The 27,490-nt window shown below is 59.3% G+C and overlaps 1 protein-coding gene and 1 long non-coding RNA gene across 4 annotated transcripts in view; one reads left to right on the plus strand and one right to left on the minus strand.

The window, feature by feature from the left end:
- The window catches only part of IL6ST (interleukin 6 cytokine family signal transducer), a 29,112-nt gene extending 5,894 nt beyond the window's left edge, over window positions 1–23,218 (minus strand). Inside the window, exons 1-13 of one of the 3 annotated variants that reach the window (XM_059695043.1) lie at window positions 23,081–23,218; window positions 13,093–13,249; window positions 9,896–10,201; window positions 8,906–9,026; window positions 7,740–7,906; window positions 7,115–7,269; window positions 6,569–6,728; window positions 5,064–5,146; window positions 4,253–4,463; window positions 3,604–3,786; window positions 987–1,088; window positions 525–671; window positions 132–272 (exon numbers count right to left, since the gene is read on the minus strand). In XM_059695043.1, coding sequence (XP_059551026.1) covers window positions 132–272; window positions 525–671; window positions 987–1,088; window positions 3,604–3,786; window positions 4,253–4,463; window positions 5,064–5,146; window positions 6,569–6,728; window positions 7,115–7,269; window positions 7,740–7,906; window positions 8,906–9,026; window positions 9,896–10,201; window positions 13,093–13,156 — 1,840 coding nt within the window. In that variant the 5' untranslated portion in view covers window positions 13,157–13,249; window positions 23,081–23,218. The remainder of the gene's footprint in view (window positions 1–131; window positions 273–524; window positions 672–986; window positions 1,089–3,603; window positions 3,787–4,252; window positions 4,464–5,063; window positions 5,147–6,568; window positions 6,729–7,114; window positions 7,270–7,739; window positions 7,907–8,905; window positions 9,027–9,895; window positions 10,202–13,092; window positions 13,250–23,080) is intronic. The other 2 variants (XM_059695045.1, XM_059695044.1) reach the window with 2 other exon arrangements.
- Window positions 23,219–23,935: 717 nt separating this feature from the next.
- Window positions 23,936–26,571, plus strand: LOC132233807 (uncharacterized). The gene is made up of 2 exons (XR_009452725.1): window positions 23,936–24,701; window positions 25,807–26,571. It is a non-coding gene; the product is annotated as an uncharacterized LOC132233807 (long non-coding RNA).
- Window positions 26,572–27,490: the final 919 nt, after the last annotated feature.

Consider the following 27,490-nt stretch of genomic DNA (forward strand, 5'->3'; position numbering starts at 1 on the left):
AACAGATCATAGCATAAATGTCTAATTTCTGAACCTCCTTCCTATGAACCCAAAGATGGACTTGTAACAAGGTTCCAGCACAGACAGCCCTTCAGGCAGATAGACAGAAAGGGAGGCTGTCCGCTCCTCACCGAACTTGGGGGTGGTGAAGGTGAACTCGGGGCCGTCCTTGCCGCCCTCGTCCGTGTAGGCCGCCATGCGCACCATGTAGAGCGTGTCGCTCGTCAGCGAGGACAGCGTGTACTCCGTGTGGGAGGAGTCCACGTTCACGGCTGGAAGAAACGACAGGTCAGTCAGCTGCTTGGGCCCCTGCTCCTGCCTACATCCGACAGGGAAAGTGCCAACAGGAATGGAGTTATTTTACCCACGACGTTCCTAGCTGAGGCGACAGGCCCGGAGGCAGCCCTGGGCAGCCTGTGTCTGCGCGGAGGGCCCACCCCCGGGGAGGGCGGCAGGAGGGGGAGAGGCCTGCTGGTGGCTCAGAGCCGGAGGAAGGAGTGGGTCCTGGGGACTGGCGCTGTTACCGGTCTCGTTTCCCAGGCTGGTTTTGTAGAAGATGGTGTAGTTCCTGATGAAGCCGTTCTGCACGTCGACAGGGAGCTGTTCCCACTCCAGGACGGCTTCATTCTTCCCCACCTTCTTCGTCCGCACGACGGGGCCCTTGGAGGGCGCTGCAGGGAGGACGGTCATTTGCTACTGAACGCCATTAGGGTTTAGGGACACTTCATCACAGCTCCCTGGACAGCTGAGCCAGCCTGACGGGAAGGCCTGCAGCGGCTCTGCTCACATCACACCTTCCCGGGCGGGGACGGGGGCTTACGGGCTTGCTTCAGGGGTGGACGGGGAGGTGGACGGGGGGCGGACGGGGGGGCGGACAGGGAGCTTATGGGCTTGCTTCAGGGGCGGACTGGGGGCGGACGGGGGGGGCAGACAGGGAGCTTATGGGCTTGCTTCAGGGGCGGACTGGGGGCGGACGGGGGACTTACGGGCTTGCTTCAGGTACGCCCTCACGGCCTCAGGGCTCCCCGGCCCGTCGCTGTACACCGGGGTGACGGTGATTAGGTAGCAGGTGCTCTCTGCCAGGCTCCCTGGAGGAGAGAAGGGATCGGGTGCTGTTTCTCTCACAAGGAGAGTGTCTGACTCCACTGCTTATGTCACATCATAGCTGCACGGGCTTCTCTAAACCTGCAGCTTCTGAAGGAAGCCCTGCCTCTGTGCACTGGGTTCCAGCTCAGAGAGCAACTGTGCACGGGAGTCCGAGGCCACACAACAGGAGCGGGGAGCACACAACAGGAGCGGGGAGCACACAGCAGGAGCGGGGAGCACACAACAGGAGCGGGGAGCACACAACAGGAGCGGGGAGCACACACCCAGGAGCGGGGAGCACACAACAGGAGCGGGGAGCACACAGCAGGAGCGGGGAGCACACAGCAGGAGCGGGGAGCACACAACAGGAGCGGGGAGCACACACCCGGGAGCGGGGAGCACACAGCAGGAGCGGGAAGCACACAGCAGGAGCGGGGAGCACACAGCAGGAGCGGGGAGCACACAACAGGAGCGGGGAGCACACACCCAGGAGCGGGGAGCACACAGCAGGAGCGGGGAGCACACAGCAGGAGCGGGGAGCACGCACACAGCAGGAGCGGGGAGCACACAGCAGGAGCGGGGAGCACACACCCAGGAGCGGGGAGCACACAACAGGAGCGGGGAGCACGCACACAGCAGGAGCGGGGAGCACACAGCAGGAGCGGGGAGCACACAGCAGGAGCGGGGAGCACGCACACAGCAGGAGCGGGGAGCACACAGCAGGAGCGGGGAGCACACAACAGGAGCGGGGAGCACACACCCAGGAGCGGGGAGCACACAACAGGAGCGGGGAGCACGCACACAGCAGGAGCGGGGAGCACACAGCAGGAGCGGGGAGCACACAGCAGGAGCGGGGAGCACGCACACAGCAGGAGCGGGGAGCACACAGCAGGAGCGGGGAGCACACAACAGGAGCGGGGAGCACGCACACAGCAGGAGCGGGGAGCACACAACAGGAGCGGGGAGCACGCACACAGCAGGAGCGGGGAGCACACAGCAGGAGCGGGGAGCACACAGCAGGAGCGGGGAGCACGCACACAGCAGGAGCGGGGAGCACACAGCAGGAGCGGGGAGCACACAACAGGAGCGGGGAGCACACACCCAGGAGCGGGGAGCACACAACAGGAGCGGGGAGCACGCACACAGCAGGAGCGGGGAGCACACAGCAGGAGCGGGGAGCACACAGCAGGAGCGGGGAGCACACACCAGGAGCGGGGAGCACACAACAGGAGCGGGGAGCACGCACACAGCAGGAGCGGGGAGCACACAGCAGGAGCGGGGAGCACACAGCAGGAGCGGGGAGCACACAGCAGGAGCGGGGAGCACACACCCAGGAGCGGGGAGCACACACCAGAGGGGGGCGCACACACCAGGAGCGGGGAGCACACACCAGAGGGGGGCGCACACACCAGGAGCGGGGAGCACACACCAGAGGGGGGCGCACACAGCAGGAGCGGGGAGCACACACCAGGAGCGGGGAGCACACAACAGGAGCGGGGAGCACATAGCAGGAGCGGGGAGCACACACCCAGGAGCGGGGAGCACACAACAGGAGCGGGGAGCACGCACACAGCAGGAGCGGGGAGCACACAGCAGGAGCGGGGAGCACACAGCAGGAGCGGGGAGCACGCACACAGCAGGAGCGGGGAGCACACAGCAGGAGCGGGGAGCACACACCCAGGAGCGGGGAGCACACACCAGAGGGGGGCGCACACACCAGGAGCGGGGAGCACACACCAGGAGCGGGGAGCACACACCAAGGAGCGGGGAGCACACACCAGGAGCGGGGAGCACACACCAGGAGCGGGGAGCACACAACAGGAGCGGGGAGCACACAGCAGGAGCGGGGAGCACACACCCAGGAGCGGGGAGCACACACCCAGGAGCGGGGAGCACACACCAGAGGGGGGCGCACACACCAGGAGCGGGGAGCACACACCAGGAGCGGGGAGCACACACCAAGGAGCGGGGAGCACACACCAGGAGCGGGGAGCACACACCAGGAGCGGGGAGCACACAACAGGAGCGGGGAGCACACAGCAGGAGCGGGGAGCACACACCCAGGAGCGGGGAGCACACACCAGGAGTGGGGAGCACACACCAGAGGGGGGCGCACACACCAGGAGCGGGGAGCACACACCAGGAGCGGGGAGCACACACCAAGGAGCGGGGAGCACACACCAGGAGCGGGGAGCACACACCAGGAGCGGGGAGCACACAACAGGAGCGGGGAGCACACAGCAGGAGTGGGGAGCACACAGCAGGAGCGGGGAGCACACACCCGGGAGCAGCAGGGCCAGGCGGCCTTGGCTTCTCTCCGCCTTACAGCCTGTGGGCACCGTCTGTGACTAAGGGGCTCTGGGGAGGGCAGAAGCCGTCTGCCCTTGTCCACCGAGCGGCCCGGAGGCTGAGTGGACCTAGCGAACCGGTCGCCCGGCCGGAGCTGAGCACTGGCCGCCTCCCCAGGGCCGCCCTCTCGGCAGAGAGCGGGGAGGAGCCGGGCCGAGGTCCGGGTACCTGTGAGGTGTGTGCGGTGCACGGCGCCGTCCTCCTGCTGCCAGTCGGGGACGCAGGGCGCCTTGTCCGACAGCACGCACCACTCCAGGATGTACTTGCTCACGGGCTCGCGGGGGGCGGTCCACTCCACCCACAGCCGGCTGTCTTTGGGAAACGCTTTCAGATCCCTGACGGGGCGAGCAGCTTCAAAACACAAGGAACACCACATTGATGAGTGAACATTTAAAAACTTAAAATGTTAGTATTTTACATTCATTTCCATAACCATGCAATCTATCTTGCTGCCCTTTTTGTAGCATGTAACATTAACATGCATTTCCATGAATAAAAGCACTTCGTTATCATTTACATGCACTCTGCTAAATGCTTCCTTTCCCAAACTCTTCAGATGCTCTGTGTAGGTCAATTATAATGTTTCTTCTTCCAAAGCTACCGGTAAACAGTACATTTAAGTCGTATGCACCTCAGGTCCCCAGAGCCTTAAAGTGACATTAAAGAATGAGGGAGGCACATAACCAGCGCCTGCCTGACTGAGCCGGTGACAACGATGGAGCGTGAGCAGCGCTGCCGTGAGGGTGGTCAGAGTGCGTCCATCCTCACAGGCGGCCTCACCGAGCCCTCTCTCAGGAGCCAGGCCTCGGACACCGACCTGGGAAGTCAGAGGCAGGGACGGTGAGCACAGCGGCGTCGGACGTGCCGACCAGGTTCCTGGCTGTCAGGGCTGCTTTATAGCGATCGTTGGTGAGGTTCACGGTCAGCTTCGTGTCGTTGACTGTGTAGTTTTGTGAATGTGATTTCCATCTCGTGAGAGTCACTGTGTAATCCAAGATTTTCCCATTGGCTTCAAACGGAGGCAGGGTCTGTAATAGACACTTCATGTTAGAGCGTGTTCCCTGCAGGGTCTGTAACAGACACTCCATGTTAGAGCATGTTCCCTGAAGCCAGACCAGAGTTGACTCCCCGTGTGCTGACCCTGGAGCAGGCTCGCCCTCAGTGCTCACCGATGGGCCCGGCCTCCACGCCGTGCTCACCGCAGGGGCAGGAGCACCGCACACGGGCCGAGGAGGTGGGAGGGCGGCTGCGGGGCCAGTTTAACACTACGTCCCCGTGTTTTCCTGCCTTTTCTGGTATGAGCCTCGCACGCATGTGTATGGAGCACACAACCATCTATCTCTGTTCCTGCGTGCGCTCTGGTCACGCAGACCTTTCCTCACGATTCCTGGGCACCGGGAAGCCGACGGGACTCGGTCCCTGTCCCCACACCCCCTCCCCACCCTCCCCCCGCCACGCCGAGGCTTTTGCTACGGCCTGTGCTTGCCCTTGTGCAGCAAATGAAATCGTGGGCTTCCGCGTGCTGAGCTGCTGATCGTCAGACGAACAAACATGTGCGTTCAAGCCCCGCGCCTCGCGTCACCGACGACGCACTTCCACAGGAGCTGGAGAACAGACGGGCTGCTCACCTTCCACAGGAGCCGCACGGACCTGTAGCCGTGAGCAGGGGACGGCTCCACCTTATACCAGAAGCTCGGTGCCTTGGACGGTCCTAAAGGAATGACATGCATCTAGTGAATGTTTTTATTGTAACAGAAGCAAAGCCTGGAGGTTACTCCCTCACGTTGTCCTTAACACCCTCACCCTCAGCCGCGTCCCTCCCTTACACATGGCCCATCTGGCCGTGAGCTGGGGGGGGGGGGGGGGAGTAGGACCCCAGGAGTCAGATACATGGAGGCTCCTGTAATCTCAGGACTGTGAGGCCACAGGCAGCCCTGGGCAGTCACCAAGGCATCCCAGGTCTTACTGCTAAAAACAGCCCTGAAAACCCCATTTAAGTCCCATCTCACATGTGCTTAAGGCCCCACGTACACACGTGAGACTGTGAGACAAGTCAGAACAGATGGACCCAGTGTAGTCCATCCCCGTATCTGGGGATGATTCGTGCAATAAGACATAACACAAATGAATTCACGAGACTGTGTGACAGTCACCAACCCTGTGAAAAAGCATTTTATAGAACCAAGTGTCAAATGCTAGTAGTCGGGCTTTGAAGTCCCTGGAGACGGCCCGATTCAGAAGCATTTATGCTACGAGGGAAACAGGGCTGTCAGCAGGACCTGACAGAGGCTGAGTCAAGTCTAAGCGGTGCCGTGTGGACCAAACCCAGAGAGAAGCCCGCCCGAGGCTGGGGAGCTGCCTGGCGAGTCCACGGAGGCCACCCCACTGGCAGAACAGTGCAGAGTGAGGAGCCGACACCCTCAGAGCCACGTCTGGGCTGGAAACGTCCCCCTGCACAAAGCAACCGGAGGCTTCAGTCCCAGGGTCCGGGCTCCGGGCTCCGGGGTCCAGAGCTCTGACTGGACAAAGCACACGCGCAGTCGCCCAGGAAGTCTCGCCAGGACGGCTCCTGCGGCTGCGGAGGGTGCGGTCGAGGACACCGCCACACCTGCTGCCTACGCCCCCCACAGCTGCTTCTCATGGCATCGCAGACACCACGCCATGGCCCACGCCTCCCACAGCTGCTTCTCATGGCATCGCAGACACCACGCCATGGCCCACGCCTCCCACAGCTGCTTCTCACGGCATCGCAGACACCACGCCATGGCCCACGCCTCCCACAGCTGCTTCTCACGGCAGCGCAAACACCACGCCATGGCCCACGCCTCCCACAGCTGCTTCTCATGGCATCGCAGACACCACGCCATGGCCCACGCCTCCCACAGCTGCTTCTCACGGCAGCGCGGACACCACGCCATGGCCCACGCCCCCCACAGCTGCTTCTCACGGCAGCGCGGACACCACGCCAGGGGGTTGACTTAGGCTATCAACACGCTCACTACAGCTTACAGCTCAACGTCCCTGAAGTAAAAGTGTTTGAATAAAATGCTCACGAAGCAGGCAAGGCGGCCTCGGTCACCCAGCCCAGGCAGGGCTTCCAGGGCCAGGACAGCGCGCCCGCGAGGTAACTCACGGTCCTCGGACGTGGTCCCCCGCGCCTCTTCGCTCCAGTCGCTCCAGAAGCCCTGGCCGTCCTCCTTCATGCAGCGCACCCGGAACACGTACTCCGTGAAGGGCCGCAGGTCCTGGACCGTGAAGGAGTAGCGGGTGGACGCTGTGTCTTCAAGAGGAATCTGAAAGCAGAGCCGCCAGCTGACCAAGCCCCATGGCCCTCAGGCTTCAGAAACTAAGCTCCTGGAACAGACTAACACGCTAACTCCTGCTCTGGAGAGACAAACCAAGTCAGAAAGCTCCTCACGGCAGAGTCCACAGGTTCGGGAAGCACAGAAACGTCTACTCTGACCCTCCTGCCTCGGTGGGCAAATTTAGAGAGCAACAGCAGCCGGCACCGCAGCCGGGCACGAACCAATCAGAATTACACCCATCTTTGTCAGATCGGCAAAAACAGCAACGATTTGGGTGTGCCGGGAGCCGCGTCATTAGCGCGCGTGCCAGGAGACAGCAGGGGAGGTGGCGGAGGGAGGCTGCGGGAGGCTGTGACCGCAGGCGGGCGCCGTACCTGGCTCCAGGCCGCGGTGCCCCGGGCCCGGTACTGGATGTCGTACTTCAGGCCGAGGAACTTGTCGATGCTGGAGGTGGCCCAGGTCAGCTTCAAGATGCTGGGTAGCTCCTCCGAGCTGCTGACCGACACGTTGCGCGGAGCAATGGGCTTCACTGGAGAACGAAATAAACCCTCACGTCCGCCGGCTTCCTCTGCAAACTCACCCCTCCTGCTCTCACACGGCCACCGCCGTCACAGCGTCCCGACCAGCACACGGGAGAAGGGAACAGCTTCTACACTTGCTTTCCTTGTCACTGAGGACATTTGTCCTATCTTTTCGGGCCCAGATGTCGGAGAACCATTAAATATGTACAACGTACAGAACTTCTAACAAGAATAAAGCCGGGCCGGACGCACCCTGTGGCTACCACCTGTGAGATGCCTGGAAAGTGGACAAACACCAGGAGGTGACAGTCCCTGTGAAACCAGCGGGCAGTGAGCGGGGACGACGGGCACTGTGCTTTGTCCACGTCGTGTTTAATGTTTCGACAACATGAGCTAACGACACAAGTGCTTGTCTCTACCCTGACCGAGACCTAGAACTCCCCGAGTTATAAACCGCGGCGAGCGCGGCGGAGGCTACCTCTGTTCACGGGGTCGAAGCTGATGTGCTCGGACGTGGCCTCCCCCAGGGCGTTCCGCGCCTCCACCCAGACCTCCATGTTGACGAAGTAGACGGGCAGGTACTCCACGGTGCAGGCAGGGGGGCTGCCGCGCTTCGTCTTACAGTCAGGGAACTTCTCCGTTGCCCTAAATACAAACGCGGAAGAATCAGGCATTAAAGGAGACCTGAAAACACCAGCGTGAAAAGGTGGCTTGAAGGGTTTCGTGAGACCCAAGTTATGACAGCGCAGAAGACAAAGTTGATTCCAACACGTGTGAAATAAACCGACTGCTGAAAAACAGACTTTCCTAAACACCAATCTGCTGATCGTCAAAACACGTCTGATCTGTATCTTAAACACAAAATTATCCTCAAACTTCTACTGCAGGAGCGTTCCGTCTAGTGTGCTACCCTCAGCCCCGGCCCCTCCCCACGGCTCCTCCCATGCTGGGGGCTCAGTGCCACTCCTCTCCTCCGCCGGAACAGTCCTCCCGGCGGGCACAGCCCTCCCGGCTGGGGCCTCCTGCGCAGGGAGCACGGAGAGGGGCGGGACAGGATTGGTGTCACCCAGCAGAGCCGGCCCCGCCAGTCAGGCCAGGTGACCGCTCTCGGACCTCTATCACCAGAGGAAGTTTCAGGTGGTTGTTCCGCCTTCACGCGCATGTTTATGTCAGGCACCAATTGAGAACATGTCTACATGCACGTTCTCTTTTAAAACAAAAAGGATAAACCCAAACTGAGGAAACAGACGCTGACTGAGAACGTGCCGACGGCGTTGCAGTGTTTTCAATTATAATCGGGTCGACAGTGGGAGGTAGTTTTTAAGTGTCCTTATCTTTTAGAAAAACGACTGGAATACTTATGGATGAGATGACATGACGTCTGAGATTCCTCTCAGACCAGCTTGCCGGGGGGGGGGGGGGGGGGGCACAAAATACAAGCCATGAGCTGACCATCACTGAGGCCAGACCATGGCACACAGGGACTCAGTATCCTCTTCCCACTTTTATGTTTCAGATGTTCCAACATTTCAGGTTAAATAAAATGTTTTAAGTTTGCATTTAACATCACTACCTGACAAAATAAAAACCCCAGCATCTGGTCAGCGTGATACATTCAGGACACAAGGAACTTCAACGACTTGCCATTCAGATTTGAGGGTGAAGTTTGTCTCCAGATGCGTCTCCCGCCCCGGATCCCACTGACAGGTCATTCTCTTCCCTTCGTTCACGATGCAACTCAAGTTCTTAGGTTTTTCTGGAGGCACTAAAAGGGAAAGGGAGAACTTTCAAAAAGCTTCACATCCACAAACAACATGCACTTCACGTCCTGCCCAAGAAGTTTACACCCTCAACTACGTAGGAAAAGGCGCCCACGCAAAAGTATGGACATAGCGAGAGACTGGTGCCCGAAAAATTAATTCCTTTTCTACTTAAACTCAGACTTCTTTCTAGATAGTAACACACCTTTTCTACCATAACCATCAGTGACTAGTATGTTCATATTCAGTTTTACACCTAACCAACGTTCATTTATGACTAAATAACAGCATTCTCCACTCAGTGCTGTGTAAAGAGGAGCATTTGCATATTAGTAAGAGGAAACTAAATGGAAACCGTGATTCATCTCTGTTCTCTTCCTGTTGCCGTTCTGATCTCTGCTGGGAGCAGACCCACGGCACACAGCTCGGGGTGACAGCTCTGGTCCTGGCTCGGTCCTGCCCGCTTCTCTGCTCTGACACAGAAAGACTTTCTCCCGCATTCACTCCCCTTCTCGGGGCTGCTCAGCTCGCGTTTTCTTAGAGATTAAGGCACCAAGTAACTGCAAGTGACTCTGATCAATTCACAGATTTCAGTTCAACAATTCTTTTTTGGGGGGAGGGGTGTCTCATGTCAAAAGACGTTTCTATAAAACGGACAGATCCTTGGCTTTCAGGGAAATGGTACGACGCTGTTTCTTAGGTTTGTCTGCATATTAGAGATGAAATTGTAGTTCCACTTCTAAGCTTATTTTTAAAAACAAACGTGTCCAAAAGCCACTGGCCCAGCGAGTCCCTGCATCTCCTGGAGATGCACACGCGACACTGAAAACGCAATTCAGTCACAGCCGAGCCTGGAAGGGACTCGGGGACTTACGGCCGGAAACAATGCTGATCCCGTACACGTTCTGATCGATCTGCCCGAACGTGCGGATGTTGCAGGTGAGCTGGGTGTTTAACAGGGAGAAGTCTGGGAAGGTGACGCTCGACGCCGTGCTGTTGATAACCGTGTACTGCTCGCGAGGAACCGTCACATGGTTTGTTTTCCAGAAGATGTAGTCAGCGTTGACGTGTAAATACTCCATACATTTTTCCTTGAGCACACAGACCGCGGTGAAATTAGAACCAAGCTGCACAACCGGCGACTCAGGGTCGATGTAGCCGCAGACATCCAGGAGTTCCCCTGAAAAGAACAACGGGGACCATGAGGGTGTGGACTGCGTTTTACCGGCTCTGGCCTGGCCTGGCCTGGTGCACGTGCCGCCCGCAGGCCCCAGCGCTGGCGGCGGCGGCGGTCCCTCGAACCCTCCAGCTGGTGAAACTGCACCTGTGGGGACTGAGCCGCCCTGTGACCTGGGCCAGTCCTACCCCTAACCCACACTTCACTCCCGAGGAAACCCCTCCGAACGCTTCCTTGAACTTAAGGGAACAGCAAATATAAGGCTAATTTAGAGAATAAAGAACAAGAGATGCAACCAAAGAGTCGACGATTTTTCTCCACACAGAACAGGAGAAAAACGAGAAATGGGCAAGTGTTCAAGCTTTCAGAGAGAAACACGGGCTCGTTAGAACGAGCCCGTTCCACCTCAGCCCCGTTCGCACGGCCGCCAGCTCCTGCAGGTGGAACTGCAGAAGCAGGTTTCCTTTAAAAGGGCATTTGACAGCGAGCTGGGTGCCCGACGGGAGATGGGAATGTGGGGTAGAGCACGCAACAGCAAGCATTAGAGGGAGCACGAGGGAGCGCCGGCCTTCCGCTGCTGCAGGTTCGAACGGGTGAAGGCTGAGCTGGCTGCTGACTCGGGGTCGGAGGGGCGAGCAGTCTTTCCAGTGCAGCTGCCCTCCTCCCACCTCAGGTCTGCGGTGCCTACGCCTGCCCTGCCGCCCCGTGTGCCACGTGACCTCAAGGCCGGGCCATGAAAACATACAACTTCCAACCAAGCCCTCCTCTCCTCCTGGCCTCTGCGCTGGAGCCGAGCCCGAGGCGAGGGTGCCAAGGCCCGTGGAGAGACATCTGGGTGCCCTGGGGACAGCCCCGCCAAGGCCTCGCCGGCAGCATCAGGCAGAGCCTTTTCACGGGGAGGCCCCAGGAATGGTGTGAAGGCGAACCCACCTGGCTGGGCCTGGCTGTCCTCCTGACCCACGGAAACCACCAGAAAGAACCACTTCTGTCCTTTTAGGCCACAAAGTCTTGGAGTAATTTGCGAGGCAGCAACATTTTATTTTATTTTATTATTTTTACTAGAGGCCTGGTGCACAAAAATTTGTGCACTCGGTTGGGGGGGGGGGGTCCCTCAGCCCGGCCTGTGCCCTCTCGCAGTCTGGGACCCCTCAGGGGATGACCACCTGCTGGCTTAGGCCTGCTCCCGGGGGGTTGGGCCTAAGATGGCAATCAGACATCCCCCTGGCAGCCCGGCAGCCCTCGGGGGATGTCCACTTGCCAGCGGGGAGCAGGCCTAAGCTGCAGTCGGACATCCTTAGCGCTGGTGAGGAGGCAGGAGAGGCTCCCACCACCACCGCTGTACTGGCAGCCATCATCCTGGCTTGTGGCTGAGCAGAGCTCCTCCCATGTGAGAGCGCCCTGACCACCAGGGGGCAGCTCCTGCATTGAGCATCTGTCCCCTGGTGGTCAGTGTGTGTCATAGTGATCAGCCATTCCCAGTCCTTCTGCTGTTAGGGTCAGTTTGCATATTACCCTTTTACATATAGGATAGAGGCCTGGTGCACGGGTGGGGGCCGGCTGGTTTGCCCTGAAGGGTGTCCTGGGTCAGGGTGGGGGTCCTGCTTGGGTGCCTGGCCAGCCTGGATGACGGGCTGATGGCTGTTTGTAGCTGGTCACACCCCCTTCAGGGTGGCAGTCCCCACTGGGGTGCCTGGCCAGTCTGGGTGAGGGGCTGAGGGCCGTTTTCAGGCTGGCGGGTGACTGAAGCTCCCAACCTCTCCTTCTTTTCTTTTTTTTTTTTTTTTTTAATTCTGGGATTTATTTATCCTCTATGGCTGTCACTGGAGCTGAGAGCCAGCTTCAGCTCTGAGGCTCAGCTTCAGCTCTGAGACCTCGGCTGCTGAAAGCAGGGATCTGGGTTTGTTTGGGTTCTATAATTGTAACACTGTTGCGGTCCTGCTCGCTCCAGCTCTGACAGCTGAAAGCAGGTTTCTGGGGATTGTTTAGCTTCTATAATTGCAACACTGTTTCTTAGAGTGCAAGCTCAGAGGCCGGCAGCGGCATGCGGGGAACCTTGGCTTCCTCTATCACTGGAGCAAGCAAGCCTCCTGTTCGCTTCAGCTGCCTGCCTGCCGGCCGCCATCCTGGTTGGCAGTTAATTTGCATATTGCCCTGATTAGCCAATGGGAAGGGTAGAGAAGTTACGGTTAATTACCATGTTTCTCTATTATTAGATAGGATTTCAGAGGGGAAGGGAGGGAGAGAGAGAGGGAAACACCAATGATGAGAGCGAATCACTGATCGCTGCCTCCTGCACGCCCCTTCTGGGGATCAGCCCACAGCCCGGGCATCGAACGTGACCTCCTGGCTCTCAGGCTCAGCTCTCTCTGTGGGGAAGGACAGTGGGGCTCCCCCACCCACGTCTGGCGCAGATGGCTAACTTATGTTCTGCACCATGTTCCACGAGACAAGTTCAACAATTACACGCCTGGACATCACGGTCATGTCAAACATTAACGGTTTGCAAACATTTGTCCCTGACTCTGCACTGTCTCCCTGTGGATGGGCGGCGGCCAGCGGCCAGCACGCAGACAGGCACTGCTGTGGCCGTGGAGGCTCTGTGCCCAGCGACCCTCCCGGCGCCAGTCCCCCCGCTGCCCAGTGGCCTCACATCAGGCGAAGCGCTGACAGCCAGCAGGTCTCCTCCTGGTTCTTTATTTAAAACACAACCTCCCTTCCCCACCGACAGCCATGGTCACTAAACTACATAGCCTCCCACTTCTCACCATCACTCTGAGACAACCTTCTCTCAGCAACGACTCCAGAGAGAATGAGCGTGGAGCCTGCACTGTCACTGTATCCTGAGTGGAACGAGGTGACCCTGTGGGCGGGAGGGAGGCCCTGAGGAACCTTACCCAGGCACGTGGCGGTGAGGAGCAGCAGCAGGGTGGGCAGCATCCGCGTCCGCATGGCCGACATCTTGCCCGGACGAGTCTGCAAGAGGCACAGGAACGTCACTGCTCACACTTCCCTTCGTGGCACATTTCCAACGTCTCCGCTCCGGAGGCTGCTCTATAGAAAGGGGTGCATTCTCAGGAGGGCAGAACAGCCAGTCTCCCAAGGGCTTCAGTGTGTCCCACTGAGGTTATGGCTACATCAATGCAGCGCGAGCCCAGCCAGTGTGGCTCAGAGGGTGAGCACTGACCCCGGCACCCAGAGGTTACCCGTTCGCTTCCCGGTCAGGGCACATGCCTGGGTTGCAAGCTCGATCCCCAGTGGGGGGCATGCAGGGGGCAGCCGATTAATGATGTTTCTCTCTCATCAATGTTTCTATCTCTCTTTCTTCTCCCTTGCTCTCCCCCTAAAAAATCAATAAAAATTTAATATTTAAAAATACAACTGGAAAACAGTGTCACTTTAAGGTGAATGAGAAGGCGCTGTTTCTTCTTTAGTGAGTCCTGAGATGGAGCACTTAGACAGACAAGTGTCTGCAGGGCAAAACGCACCAAACCACCTCCAGTCACTGCACCATGGAGAAGAGTCTAGCTCACAGCATGACCAACAACACCCCTGATGCACGAAGAATGCCTACAAACCACGGAAACCCCCACACCCAGAGAAAAACAGGCCGGTGAGCTGAAGAGGCAACTCACAGAAAAGGAAACACAAGTCACTCAAACAGACGAGAGGACACTTCACCCGTCACAGCGGAAGAGACCAGCGACGCCGCACAGGACGCTCTGGAGAGCAGCTCGCAGCCCTGCACCCGCAGAGCTCAGCGCGAGACCCCGACTGCCACGCCCAGCACCGCCCGGGAGGGCGCGAGGGCCCCTCCCAGACCACGCGAAGGCTCCGGCTTCACTCCCTGCGGGTGCTGGGCCGGGGCACTGAGTGGCTGCGAGGAAATCAGCCGCAGGCACTTCCACACCGGCCGGTCTCACGTGACACAGGAGGAGGCGGGGCAAACCGGGCACCGCACACCGAGGGCACAGCCGGGCGCAGGGTCAGGTCAGAGGGCGTCTGGGGGGAGGACCGGGTGCGTCCTGGGCTGCGGGCGTGTTCTGTGTCGCGACGGATGGTGGTGAGTCACGAGCTGCACACTGACGCGTGTGGACGTGCACGTGGCCCCCAGTGAACATGATGGGCCAACGACGACGCAGGCCCGACACCACCCTCCCCTCGTGGGGGGAGGACGGACCTGAGTGACGCCGGGGCCGGAGACGGTGACTCAGCCTCGCAGGGCCACCGTGGCCGCGGGCGCCGCCTTCCCACAGCCGGACGGCTCAGCCCGAACGTCGAACGTCACGGTGTGTTACTCACAACAACACCTGCCCGACAGGACGGGCAGCCGAGAGCAGCTCAGCAGCACCGGCCAAGGCTGGAGCCCAGACGCCTGAGCCTGACGATTCGACTTCTCGAATTTCACCCGACAGATGTGAGCAAACACCACACGGGCCAGTTACTCAAGACAGCGCTGCTTTCACAGGAGAGGCTGGAGCGACCGGCAGTCCTGCAGGGGCCCCGTGAAGTCACGGCGCACCCAGCCCAGGGCACACGCAGCCACAGGAAAGGGCCTTCACACGCAGGCGTGTCAGTGCTCACAACACATGAAGTCACGGCACACCCAGCCCAGGGCAGACGTTCCCTCCCAATGAAACGATGCCTCTGGCCTCAGCTTCCCAGCGCTGCGTGCACAGGAGGAGCGCCCCGGCCATCGCACCCGCCACGCAACGGGCCTCGCACAAAACTACTCGACCACGAGCGGCTCTGACCGCCAGGTGAAGGCAGAGGCCATTTCCCTCCACCTGGTTCCGTCCTTCCTCCCCATGGGAACCAGTCCCACAGGAGAAACCCCACGTCACACGTGTTCCTGGAACCGCAGGACAAGTGAGGAGGGGGCCGGCGTCCCGCCCCTCACCCCCCAGCGCTGTCCCCGCGACAGAGGGGCCCCCTGGGGTTGCGGGGACGGTGGCCTTCCTGTGGGCGGGCGCTCTTCCCGAAAGGACCGAGGGCGCTGCAGAGCCACCACGCTCCCCTGAGCAGCGACATGCTTTCCACTTCTGAATAGACGGCCATCGGGATGTGAGGGGACGAGGGACAGCTCTCAGCAACGTGACGCCACCGTCCACCCCGACAGGGGACACTCAGCACCCTACACGTTCCCGGGGGCCGTGCACCCACTGCGTTCGGACCTGCTGTACAGGGACGAGCGGCCAGGACTCTGCTCATTTCTCCTGCGTGCACCTTGGGATGGCGAATGTCCATCTGGAATGGCCATGAGCGCCCCTCCGCCTCCCCTGCAGGCCGTCTCTGTAATTATAACCACGGCTGGCGGCATACGCGGCTCCGAGACCCGCACGCTCTCGGAAGCTGCTCTGAAGCTGAAGCTGCTTCCTGACGGCCCCGGGCAGGGCTGCGCCCAGCACTCGGCGGCCCAGGCCCCGCTGTGGGAGCTGGAGACACAGCGCCTTGTAAAGGACTAACACATGAGAAATTACATTTATGGCAAGGATGTGCTAAAGATGCAAAGGAAATACGTATTTTTAAGTTTTCAAATAAAAAGAAATTGAAAAATGTCAAGTGAAAATCCTCTATATCCCCACCAAGATTACAACCGAGTAATTTTGTGGATAATCTTGCAAATTTTTCGTTTTTTTTATTTTTCAGTTCTGCGTCGCTACAGCTATTTTGGTCTGGGGGGGAAACACCAAAAAACATAAAAAATCCACCCTCCCTGCCACCCCTGCCCTGCGGCTCCACCAGCTCCTTCTCTACCTGTGAGTCCGTCTTGTCTTGTTTATTCACTTACTTTCTTACATTCCACACTAAGGGCGACCCTACGGTCTTTTTCTCCCATCACTGAGCATCATGCCCTCCAGGCCCATCTCTGCTGTCACAGTGGCAGCTCCCCTCCCTTGTCATCGCTGAGCCACTGCCCTCTGCCCTCGCCTACCTCCCGCACCTTCTCAGCCACAGTGACTGACAGGCACCTGGCGGCCTTTGTAAGTGACCTGCCCTGACCGCAGGGGGCGTGTACTAGCATCTGTGAATTTCCTCTGTGCATAACTTCATGTTACGGAAACACGTGCTTTCTTATTTTACAAAGACGGGATCGCGACCATGTTCTGTAACTGCTTTCTTCACTAAACACTACCTATTGGGCTGTCTAAGTCAATATACGAGTATTAATTCCTTACAGCCTTTGTTCAAACTCACTTCTCACGCAGGTCTTCCCTGACCAGCCTGTGCTGCTCCCCCTCCCCCACCCTCGATAGCCCTGAGCACGTATAATACGCTGGCGGGCAGGTCCCATAAAGGGCCAGACAGCACACAACTCAGGCTCCGAGGGCCTCCACGCTCCTGCGACCAGTCACTCTGGCCTGGCGTGCTCACAGTGGGAACACATGGGCACGGCTGGGTTCCAACCAGACTTCATTTGCCAAAACTCACTTGAACTAGTTCACAGGCCTACATGTAAAGCCTAAAACCTCGGGCGAGAAAACACAGGAGAAAGCCTCTGAGGAGTCGGTTAGGCAAAGACTCTTAGACACGACACCGACTGGTAAGTTAGGCTTCATTAAAATGAACACTGCTGCTCTTTTTAAAATATATATATATTTTATTGATTTTTTACAGAGAGGAGGGGAGAGGGATAGAGAGTTAGAAACATCGATGAGCAAGAAACATCGATCAGCTGCCTCTTGCACACCTCCTACTGGGGATGTGCCCGCAACCCAGGTACATGCCCTTGACCGGGATCGAACCTGGGACCCTTCAGTCCGCAGGCTGACGCTCTACCCACTGAGCCAAACTGGTCAGGGCAAAAGCTGCTGCTCTTTAAAAACACTGGTGAGAGAATAAAAAGACCAGCCACAGATTGGGAGGAAATACTTACAAGTCAATTTCCCAATAAAGACCTATTCCAGAATGTATTTTTAAAACTAGGAAAACATAATGAGAAAATAAACCTCATTAAAAGGTGAGCAAAATATTTGAACAGACACATCACCGAAGGAGGAAATGGCTAAACAAAACAAGTGCCATGTCCTTGGCTCGTCCACCCCGAGGTACTATCCAAGAGAAACGAAAGCTACATCAAAGCAGCGCCGTGGGCCTGTACACTACGGTCTGTTGTACACGACACATCACGCCCCTCTCACAACAGGGAAGCCAGTTCGTTCACGCAGCAAACACATGAAGTGCTCCCCACGCTGGTATGATTCCGGATCTGGGACTAGAGAGGGAACCAAGCGTCTTAAGGCATCACCCCTCGCAGCCCCATGTCCAATCAGGGCCCTGCCTGGGTGCTGGGGTAGGAGTTCATCGTGAAGCGCTTAGACCCCTCCCGGCTCAGAGCGCACACTCGGGAGACAGCCCCTCCCCGTGCGGCCACCGAGCTCTTGCTGATGCTGCAGAGCATTTTCCGGACACTGCAGTCAACTTCCTGTTGAAAGGCCAGGGTTCAAGGAGATGCTGGGAGTTGTCGATCATTGAACACAGTTCTGGGGGCAGCTTAATAAAAAAAATAACAAGCAAATAAATAAGATAAAAACGGGAAAAGAAAAACTTGCAGGTGATAGGATCATCTATCAAGAAAAAAAGTAAGAATCCAATGCCAGGCTATAAGGACTAGTGCAGGTTTAATCTAATCGCTGAATAAAAGATCATAAAAAACACAGCTTTCCTAGACATCGATAATGAGCAATCAAAATGTAACAGAAAAATCCCTACTCACAGCAGCATCCAAGACTCCAACGTGCCGAGGAAAACCCTAGCCAGACCACGCGACGAACGCCACGAACCTCCTGAGCGTCCCCGTGGCCTCCGTGTCAGGGGTGGGAGGGCCATACAGAGCAGGACAGCTTCTCCCCAGTGTCCAGCTCAGGCGACGAGGCCCGAATCCAAGCTGCAGAGTGGCCCCGGGATGTCACAGACCCACGAAGATTTCACAGAAAATGTTAGAGAACAGCCAAAAGCCAACTCTCAAAAAGAACCAGCATCACTTTGCTGACCAGAGGCCCCATCTATTAGGACACACTGCAGTGTTACAGGGATGAAGCCACAGCGCGGGCACAGACACAGCCAGCCCTCGTGCTGTAAACCGCCACGTCCAGAAACAGACGCGGGGTTCAGAACAGGCCCCCCCAACGGGCCACTCTGGCCTGTGAAGGATTTGAGCGAAGACTGCAGGGTCACGATCAAGGGCTCCCTCCCCCCTAAGGAAGCCGCACCTGGGGCCTTGCCCATGCAAGAGTTACTCCCGGAAATGAAGTTTTATGGACGATGTGAAGGGAAGGACGAGCCACAGAACATCTGCTCTTCTCGTCCTGCAATGACCTCCCCACCCCACCCCCAAGCCCTAAGATGACCTCAGCTCAGACGCCAAACGTACCGCATCTTCCCTTTCTGTCTCTGAACCTCCTATGAGTGTGAGGGTCCGACTCTCATGCAGTGGGTTCCCGTGGGGAAAGGAACATCGCTTCCTCCCACACAGACCCACGCGTACAGGGCAAAAGTAGGTCTACACTGTCCATACGGAGAACAGTGCACTCATTAGTAAATATCAGCACAAGAAGAAACTGTTTCACGTACTCACAACCGTAAGCCTACTTTTGCCCCACCCTGTAGATAATGTGATATCTTTGTTTTGTTGTTAATCCCACTGATTTTTAGGGAGAGTGGGAGAGAGAGGGAAAGACAGAGAGAAGCATCAATGTGAAAGAAACACATCAACTGGTTGCCTCCTGCACGCGCCCTGACCGTGGCCCTGGCCCAGGAGGAGCCTGCAACTGAGGTCCGTGCCCTTGAGCGGAATGAAACCCGGGACCATTTGGTCCACAGGCCGACGCTCTATCCACTGAGCACACCGGCCAGGGCCATATCACTGGGGGAATAAAGAACTAGTAGTATTGGGACAACTGACTCCACAAGCAAAATAATGACAATAATTAACAAAAATAATACAGAGCCCCACGTCATCCCAGACAAACACTCCAGATGGATCCAGGCCCTGCGTGGGAAAGCAAAACTGTAAGCGTGTGGGCAGGAAATGCAGAGCACGCCTGTGTCCTCGCAGCAGAGAAGGCCTTTTACAAATATCGTCGTCGAAGCCAAATGAAGCTCTTCGCTGGAGAAGTTCCAAGTTCGGAGGGCAGCGTATGCCCTGGGCGCTCAGAAGCACAGAGAACACCCAGTTCAGGCCCAGCCCAGGAAAGCCCCGCTGTGAACCGAGCCCAGGGTTCCCTTGTGCAGAAAGGAGCGGCTCCCGGCTCCCGCCCTGCAGCTTTAAGACGAGAACCCAGGCTAGTTCCACACGACTCACGGCCAATGGGCCGCCTCGATTCCCACAAGCCCCACAGGGCAGACGGGGCGGAGGCAGAGCCTCTCCCGTGGTGGCCGACTCTGCGTCTGGAACCCTCGGTTTCCACGTAACCACAGCGTGTGGTTGACTTCTGCCCTTTATCTCCTTTTTAGCGGAAAATCTCAGTGAGGTTTTATCTCCTGGCTCCGCGTGAACCAGAGTGTTTGGCATCGACTAGTATTTAAAAACACAACTTCTCTGAAGACCTGCAATGCCAGCTACGACCCTCAGGCAAATAATGTCAACACTTCTGGATGGGCCTCTGTCCTAAGTTCCAGTTCTGCGTCAGCGCCTCGAGCATCCGTCTCTGAGGCCAATAAATGCACCAGGTCTGAAGACAACACCCACACAGACACATGGTCACGCACACACATGTACAGAGACATGCACACACCTTCCTCTAAGGTCACAGCTCTTATCTTTCCGTCTGAAAAGACCCTCGCCTTCACGAACTGCCCAAGCCAACGGGCCCAGGCTGCCTCTGGCCTGTCCTCTTAGCTTTTCTGTTACCAACCTGCCCCAGGCTCCATCCATCGGTAAGGCCTGTCTTACTTGTCTCTTTCTACCCTCATCCTGACCGAACTAATTTATAAGCATAACCATGTGTACCCCTGCCCCTTGCTTCCAGCCCCTTTCTCCCCCCAAACCATTCTGAACGTTTCTGGTGGATAAAGTTCTCTAAAACGCTGCTTTCAAGCTGTCGCTCTTTCCCCAAAAGCTTTTTAAAGGGTGAATAACAAGGCCAAATGTTTCAGCCACTTAAGAACCTAAAAATTTGGCTGCAGTGTGCCGGTCACAGCTACCTTCTTTGGCATTTCAAGTCGACGCTTAACAACCCTGCTCTCAGCTCAGACGATCTTCCAGAGGAACGGCAAGCCTCTGGCTTCCACTCCCATCAGGCGGGATGCCCTGCAAAGCCAATCGCAAAGCAAATACGTCCGTTCTGCATTCTACTTGCCGTTCACAACTCGGTCCCGCCTCCTATCATTCCTATCGGCCACCCCTGCAGAGCTGCGCCCAGGCCGAGCCCACGGCGGCGAGCCTTTCTCAACACTTACTTAGGGTCTGTGCTTCTGCACGCGGACTCCCCGCCTCTACCATCTGTCCTTGGGCCTGCTTCGCAGTGTTTATAACTCAGAACTTCCTCCCACGCTCACGACATCTTTGCCCCCAGTGGACTCGAACAACAGTTTCCTAATCAGAGTCCCAGTGCTGGGCGGCAGTCCCTTGCTGTAGGCGCTGAGGTCCTCAGAACCGAACATGCTGCGAGGCCCATAGACCGTGAGGGGCGGGCTCTGGAAGGCCTTCTGTGTGGCCACATGGCTCTAGTCCCTGTCACGTGTGTGCACCTGTGAAGAGGCAGCACAGGCCACGGCGAGGAGCCGCAGTCTGCAGCCAGGCCGTCCGGGTGTGAACTCGGGGTCATGGTTCCTTAGCCACGTGCACTGCAAGTTTGTCACCTGGGACACGCCTGGCCCTTTCCGCAGTGGCTCCACTCGAACGGCCCCCTCGTCTTCCCTGCATCCAGGTCTGACCAGGCGCAAGGCCGACCTCTAGGAAACCCGCTGACCCTTCCAAGGCTCAGCCGGTCACTCCGTTTGAGAGATCTCAGCGCGATCGGTGCCACCCCGCGTTTCATGAGGACGGCCTGCACCCTGGCACAGTCAGCCACCTCCAGGCGGCTCTCGCAGGGTCCAGGGCAGCGCCAGCCTCCTGAGCTCCCGTGGCCACAGGACGTGCGCAGTCTTCCGTGGCGTGGAACAGTAAAGCTCGGAGAACTCCCCCCTGAGCAGACGGCCTTTGCCCTCAGAGGCACGGAGACACCTGGACTCTCCCAGCTGCTCCAGGAGCCAAGCAGCAAGTGCTGCGGCGGGAGCCCTGACTCCCACTGGAAGAGGCTCCCCCGGGAAGAACGTATGCACCCCACTGCACAGCAGCGCTACTGACAACAGCAAGATCTGGACACAGCGCGTGCCCACCAGGGACGAGCGGATACACGGCTGTGGTGCACGCACTCCACGGACACCAGGCGGCAGAAAAGGAGCTCTCACCCTGCAGGACAGCAGGAGGGACCTGGAGGGCCAGGCTCAGTGGACGAGCCAGACGGAGAAAGACAAGTATCCCACCATCTCACTCACTGAGGGATCTAATGAACACGATAAACCGAGGAACAAGACAGACCCAGAGACATGGGCGCGTGGAACGGCCTGCGCATCTCAGAGGGAAGGGGTGGTTGGGGAGAAAAGATCGACCAATGACCTTCCACGCACACATGCCCAGCCATGGACGGACAACAGAGCAGTGAGGGCCTGGGGAGGGGAGGGTGTGGGGAGGAGGTGGTCAGTGGGGGAGAGGGGGCATCTACGTTCAACAATGAAGATAAACTTAAAAAAAAGAGAGCGAGGCTCTGAAACGGCTGGAGGGAAAACACTCCACACGCTGAGGCCCTCCAGCTCCCACGCAGGCGGCAGCGGGCCCTGCAGGAGCCCCGTGGGCACCGCCAAGCGCCCCCACGGGTCCGGGCAGAGACGGGTCCGGGCAGGCCTGGCTCCCCCCCCCACACCCCTCCCCCCGTGGAGCGCGCTGTGCCCCCTCCTGCGCAGGCAGGTGATGCCCACCTGCACCCTCGCGGGAGCCGGAGGGCAGACACCCTTGGGGAACTCTTAAAATAAGTGGAAAACGCTGTGATTCATAGGTAAAAACGACAACAGGAAGGCCGTTGCCATGGCACAGGGCACGGGTCCAGTCCGCGGGCAGCGCTGCTGACCCTCTTCTAAGTGACGGATGAGAACCGGGCCGGGACCGGGACCGGATGGGTCCCTGCAAACCAGGTGCTGCCTCCCAGCTCCCCGCCCTCCCTTCCCGCTCCCTCCGCTCGCGCAGACGGGCTCACACCTCCCGCCCAAGCCGGCCCGGCGCACGCTCCCCCCAAGCGCAGCGGCCAGGCCCCGCTCCCATCACTGCCCGGGCCCGCGCTGGGCCGGGCTAAGCCCGCGGCGGGACTCGGCCCCCCCCCCCCCCCCGGCCCCCAAGCCCCGGCCCGGCGTGTTGACAGCGCGGGCGCCCATCGTCCCGGGAAGTCGCGCTGGATCCCCAGTCGGTTCCCACCCGCGCGGCCCCGCAGACAACAGCGGCCCGTCTCCGCCTCCGCTCGGGACGGAAGCTTTGGGCCAAGGAGGGACCGCGGCGCGGGATCCGGGACCGACCCGCCGGGACCGACCCGCCGGAACCCACACGCAGGGCCCCACACCCCCGGGCCGGGCGGGGAGGAGCGAGGGCCTGGCCTGAAGGGGGGGCGCGGGCGGGGACCGCAGGGAGTCAGGGTGAGTGTGTGAGCGTCTGGGGCGCCGGGGGCGGCCGCGGCCGGGGCGCTGGGATCAGGGGGCGAGGCCGCGGCTCCCGTCGGGAAGCGGGGCCGGGGCGGGGACGCGGGGTTTCCGGTCGGGACGGGGCTCGGGCCGCGCGGGGGGACACAGTCCTCCGGACCCCGCGGCCCGACTGCGGGGCCCAGGCCGCCCGCCCCGCCCGCCCCCGGGCCTCACCTCGGGCCTCGCTCCCGGCTCCGCCGCCACGTCCCCGGCTCCAGGCCCGTCCTCCGTCCTCCGCTCGCCGCCCCGTCCGCCGTCCGCCGTCCTCCCCGCAGGCGCGGCACGCGGCCCTCCTCCCGGCGGCCTCCTCCCCGCCCCGCCCCGCCCGCCCCGCCCCGCGCGCGGATTGGTCGCCGGGGGCCAGGCGCGTCCTGCCATTGGCCGACGGCCGCGCACGGCGAGGGGCGGGGCCTGGCGGCCGGATTCCCGTAACGCGGCTCCCGGGTCCCGGATTCCGGGGTCGCCCGTGGGCCGGGAGCGCAGGGTCCGCCTCCCGCCCCCGCGGGTGCCGAGCGGGGCTGCGGATGGAGCGGGGGGAGGGAGGGGAGCGGGGGCAAGCGGAGAGCCCGCCCGCCGCCCGCCCGCCGCCTCCCTGCTCGCCCGCTCGCGGGGACCGGCCGCGAGGACCGCGGGCTCCGTGGGGACCGGGACGCGACTCCCCGGGGAGCGCGGAGGGCTCGGCGCCCGGAGGCAGAGACCGCAGGTGGCGGCCCCCACGGCCTCGGGCCGGGCCTGGGAGACCAGCCACGTTCCTGCTTCTACGCCGGCGAGGGGGTCGGTGGGCAGGGGCGCGGCTGGGCTCTCGGGCTGTGCCTCCCATGGGTGTCCGAACCGGAGCAAAGCCAGGCTCCTGCCCGCCCTCCTGCCCCGCCCGCCAGGAAAGGGACCTGCAGAGCCACTTTGCTGTGTGTGTGTGTGTGTGTGTGTGTGTGTGTGCATGTGAGTGCGTGTGCATGTGAGTGTGTGCGAGTGTGTCTCATGTGTGGGTGAGTGTGGGAGTGGGGTGTGGGGTGAGGGGCTCTGGGAAGAAAGGCAGGCTACAGGAGGGCAATAAAGGTTTAGGGACTGACCCAAATGACACCCGTGTATTAACACAATTATAAGGTTCCGCATTATGTTGAGGAATCGGAGAGAGGGAAACGCACCAAAGCATTTCTTAGTTGTGATCATGTCATTGTTAAGACACGGACAGCGGGCCTGCTGTGTGTCGCGCTAACGGGGTCCCAGGCAGGTGGGCTCCCCCCGGAGACCAAGCTCCTGTGCTCAGCTGGCTGCTCCCGGGCACCTTGGGTCTAACCAGGAAGGGGCCTGCATTGCGTTCTAGCTCTGCCACTTGCAGGGGTGTTGGTTTTTAAGCAGATTTTTCAGATCCAGCAAACATTTACGTGGGGACAGTGTCTACGGCTAAGTGCACCTCTGGTTCCAGACTCCCTGGATGTAAGCACTGCGACCTCCCGGCCTGTGGCCGTGGACAGGCCTCACCTGCCGGCCTGTGGCCATGGACAGGCCTCACCTCCTGGCCTGTGGCCATGGACAGGCCTCACCTCCAGGCCTGTGGCCGTGGACAGGCCTCACCTCCAGGCCTGTGGCCGTGGACAGGCCTCACCTCCAGGCCTGTGGCCGTGGACAGGCCCCACCACCCGGCCTGTGGCCGTGGACAGGCCCCACCACCCGGCCTGTGGCCGTGGACAGGCCTCAGTTTCCCCGCTGCACAGCGAGAGAAGGCATCTGATGGATCGCTGCAAGGGCTACAGGAGTTAAAATGCAGGAAGTGCTCCGCACAGGGCGGTGCTCAGTAGGTGTGACTGTCATTGTTACTGAACGTCTGCCATGTCAGTGCTTCCCAAACCGCTGCATCCCAGCGCGGGTGGCCAGCGGCGCATTGTCTGGCCCAGGGAGGAGACAGCGGGGACAAGTAGCTGGGCACGCTGCTCAGGAACACCCAGTCCTTTAGTGGCATCCTCATGGGGCAGGCCAAGCCCTAGCCTCCAAGAAACCGCCATTTGGTGGGGATGGTTGGAGTCCCAGGCCGACAGGATGCATCCGCCATGGAGTTCAGAACAGCGAGGGCGTTTCTCCCCTCGTTGGAATGAGATAACCTAGAACAGCGGTCGGCAAACCGCAGCTCGCGAGCCACATGCGGCTCTTTGGTCCCTTCAGTGTGGCTCTTCCACAAAATACCACGTGCAGGCGCGCACGTACAGTGCGATTGAAACTTCGTGGCCCACCTGCACAAGTCGGTATTTTGTGGAAGAGACACACTCACGGGGCCAAAGAGCCGCGTGTGGCTCGCGAGCCGCAGTTTGCCGACCACTGACCTAGAAGACACCTGTGTAGGGCACTGGCCCCGAAGTGACGTGTCCAGCCCGGCCGGCGTGGCTCCGTGGTTGAGCGTCGACCTATGACCCAGGAGGCCACGGTTCGATTCCCGGTCAGGGCACAGGCCCGGGTTGTGGGCTCGCTCCCCAGTGTGGGGCGTGCAGGAGGCAGCCGGTTCATGATTCTCTCATCACTGATGATTCTATCTCTCCCTCTCCCTTCCTCTCTGAAATCAATAAGATATATATTAAAAGAAAGAAAAAAAACTACCCTGGCAAAATGGGAAGATAAGTGGGGACCATTTGGGATCTTAGATCATTAAAAGCAGAGAGGGTAACCTGAGGACACGGGTGGGCCGAGAGGAGGTGATGAACAGTTGAGGGCACACTGTGTCTGCCTGGCTAGCTGCTGTCCAGTGGCCCTGACCGGGGCACCGCGGGCCTCCGTGCCTGTGCCCAGCTGGGTCCCTGAAACTCTGTGTCAGCCTCGGCACTGTCCCCAGGTTCTGCGTCCGCCCGTGATTTCAGCATCTGCAGTGATGACTCAGCACCTGACCCACGGTTTCTCATCCTTCTCAACAGTGATCTTCAGCTTCACGCTGAATCCGAAACCCACAGCTGTGGCCACACCTCGGATCCAGTCATCAGGTGAGTGGAGGCCACGGCGCAGGTTGGGCTGTGAGTTGACTTCTCTCCCCCTGCCTCTCCTCCCCTTGCGTCTGCGCCTTGTCCTCTGTGACCGCGAGTCTTTGCTCTCACCCGGGTCACGGTTTCCTCCCTTCTTGTAGTTACTGAACTGGGAGCACTCTTGCCGGCCATGGACCTGCACTCTGGCTAGTACCTTCGTTCCGTGACCTTCAGCCAAGGTGACGGCAACAATGTCGTTTTCTGTTTCCCTTTTCCGGGAACTCAGTCAGCCCCAGCCCAACCCTTCCTCCTGGCCCAGACCCTGCTTTCATTTTTCCCTGGAAAAACCAAGACCATCACTTGTGAGCGTCCTTCGTGTTTCCCCATTTTCGGAGGCAACTATAGGTTGATCCTTCCCCTCATCCTTATCAAAGGGTTCCTCCTTCTGCGTCTTGGTTCTGCAGCTCCCTCCTGTTAGCTTTCTCGTCGTCAGCATGAAACACCTTAGAGAACACACTGAAGCCCTAGCCGGTTTGGCTCAGTGGGTAGAGCGTCGGCCTGCGGACTGAAGGGTCCAGGGTTCGATTCCGGTCTAGAGCACATGCCTGGGTTGTGGGCTCCATCCGCAGTGGAGTGCATGCAGGAGGCAGCCGATCAATGATTCTCATTAATGTTTCTCTCTCTCTCTCCCTTCCTCTCTGAAATCAATACAAATATATTTTTTTTAAAAAAACAAACAAAACCAAACACACTGAAATGACGAACTCAGCAGTGAGTCGGAGGCGGCCGCTCCCAGATGGCAAAGCCTTGGTGACCTACTACCAGCCCCCGTTCGCCGAACAGAACAGCACGTGTGTCATCAGTTCAACATACGTGTCAGAATGAGGCCGTGCCGACCACACTGCCATCTACTCAGTCGAGTGAGTTTGAGATGAAATAGGAACTTAAGTCAGGTTGGAACTGAATTTCCAAGCCAGACACCAGGAAAAACCCAGCTCATCACAACTAAGCTAAGGACACTGGGACTCCGCTGCAAACGTTTCACTGAAGAGAATAGATACGCGGAAGCACAGGCCAAGGTGCAACTGGGAAACGCTCACAGACGGAACGCAGCCACGTAACTGGCACCCCCATCGGGGACCAGCACGCGACCAGCACCCCAAAGGCCCCGCATTACGGGGAGGCCCGCAGTTTCACGGCTCTCACTGTGAAGTCGGGAAGCTTCCCAGGGTTGTTAGCGGTCGCTCGCTGTGTTTCATTTCGCTCAGTGACTGTCGAGAGCAGAGCTCAGGTGAGACACGCCGCTCTGCACAGAGGTTAAACCCAGGTGAGGAGTCCAGCTCCTCCTCCCTCTGACCTCTGGGAGCCCGGCCAGGGGCCTGGCCTGGTGACCTTGCCGAGGAGGGCCGTCCCTGGCTGCAGCCTGGAGTGGCCGGCTGGCTCCAGAGCCCCCTCCCCGGGATTTAGACCCCCTCCCCCCGGGCGCCCCGACACTCGCTCTGTTAATTCTGACACGAGTGCAGAGGCAAGTGCTCATCTCAGTTGACTCATCTGAAAGAACTCGATTCAGTGACAAAGCAGACTCAGTGACAAGCAGGCTCCTGCCTGGAGCCCGTGGTCCATAGAGCCAGGCAGGCGA

Source organism: Myotis daubentonii, chromosome 4, assembly GCF_963259705.1.
Source record: "Myotis daubentonii chromosome 4, mMyoDau2.1, whole genome shotgun sequence".
Lineage (NCBI taxonomy): Eukaryota > Metazoa > Chordata > Mammalia > Chiroptera > Vespertilionidae > Myotis > Myotis daubentonii.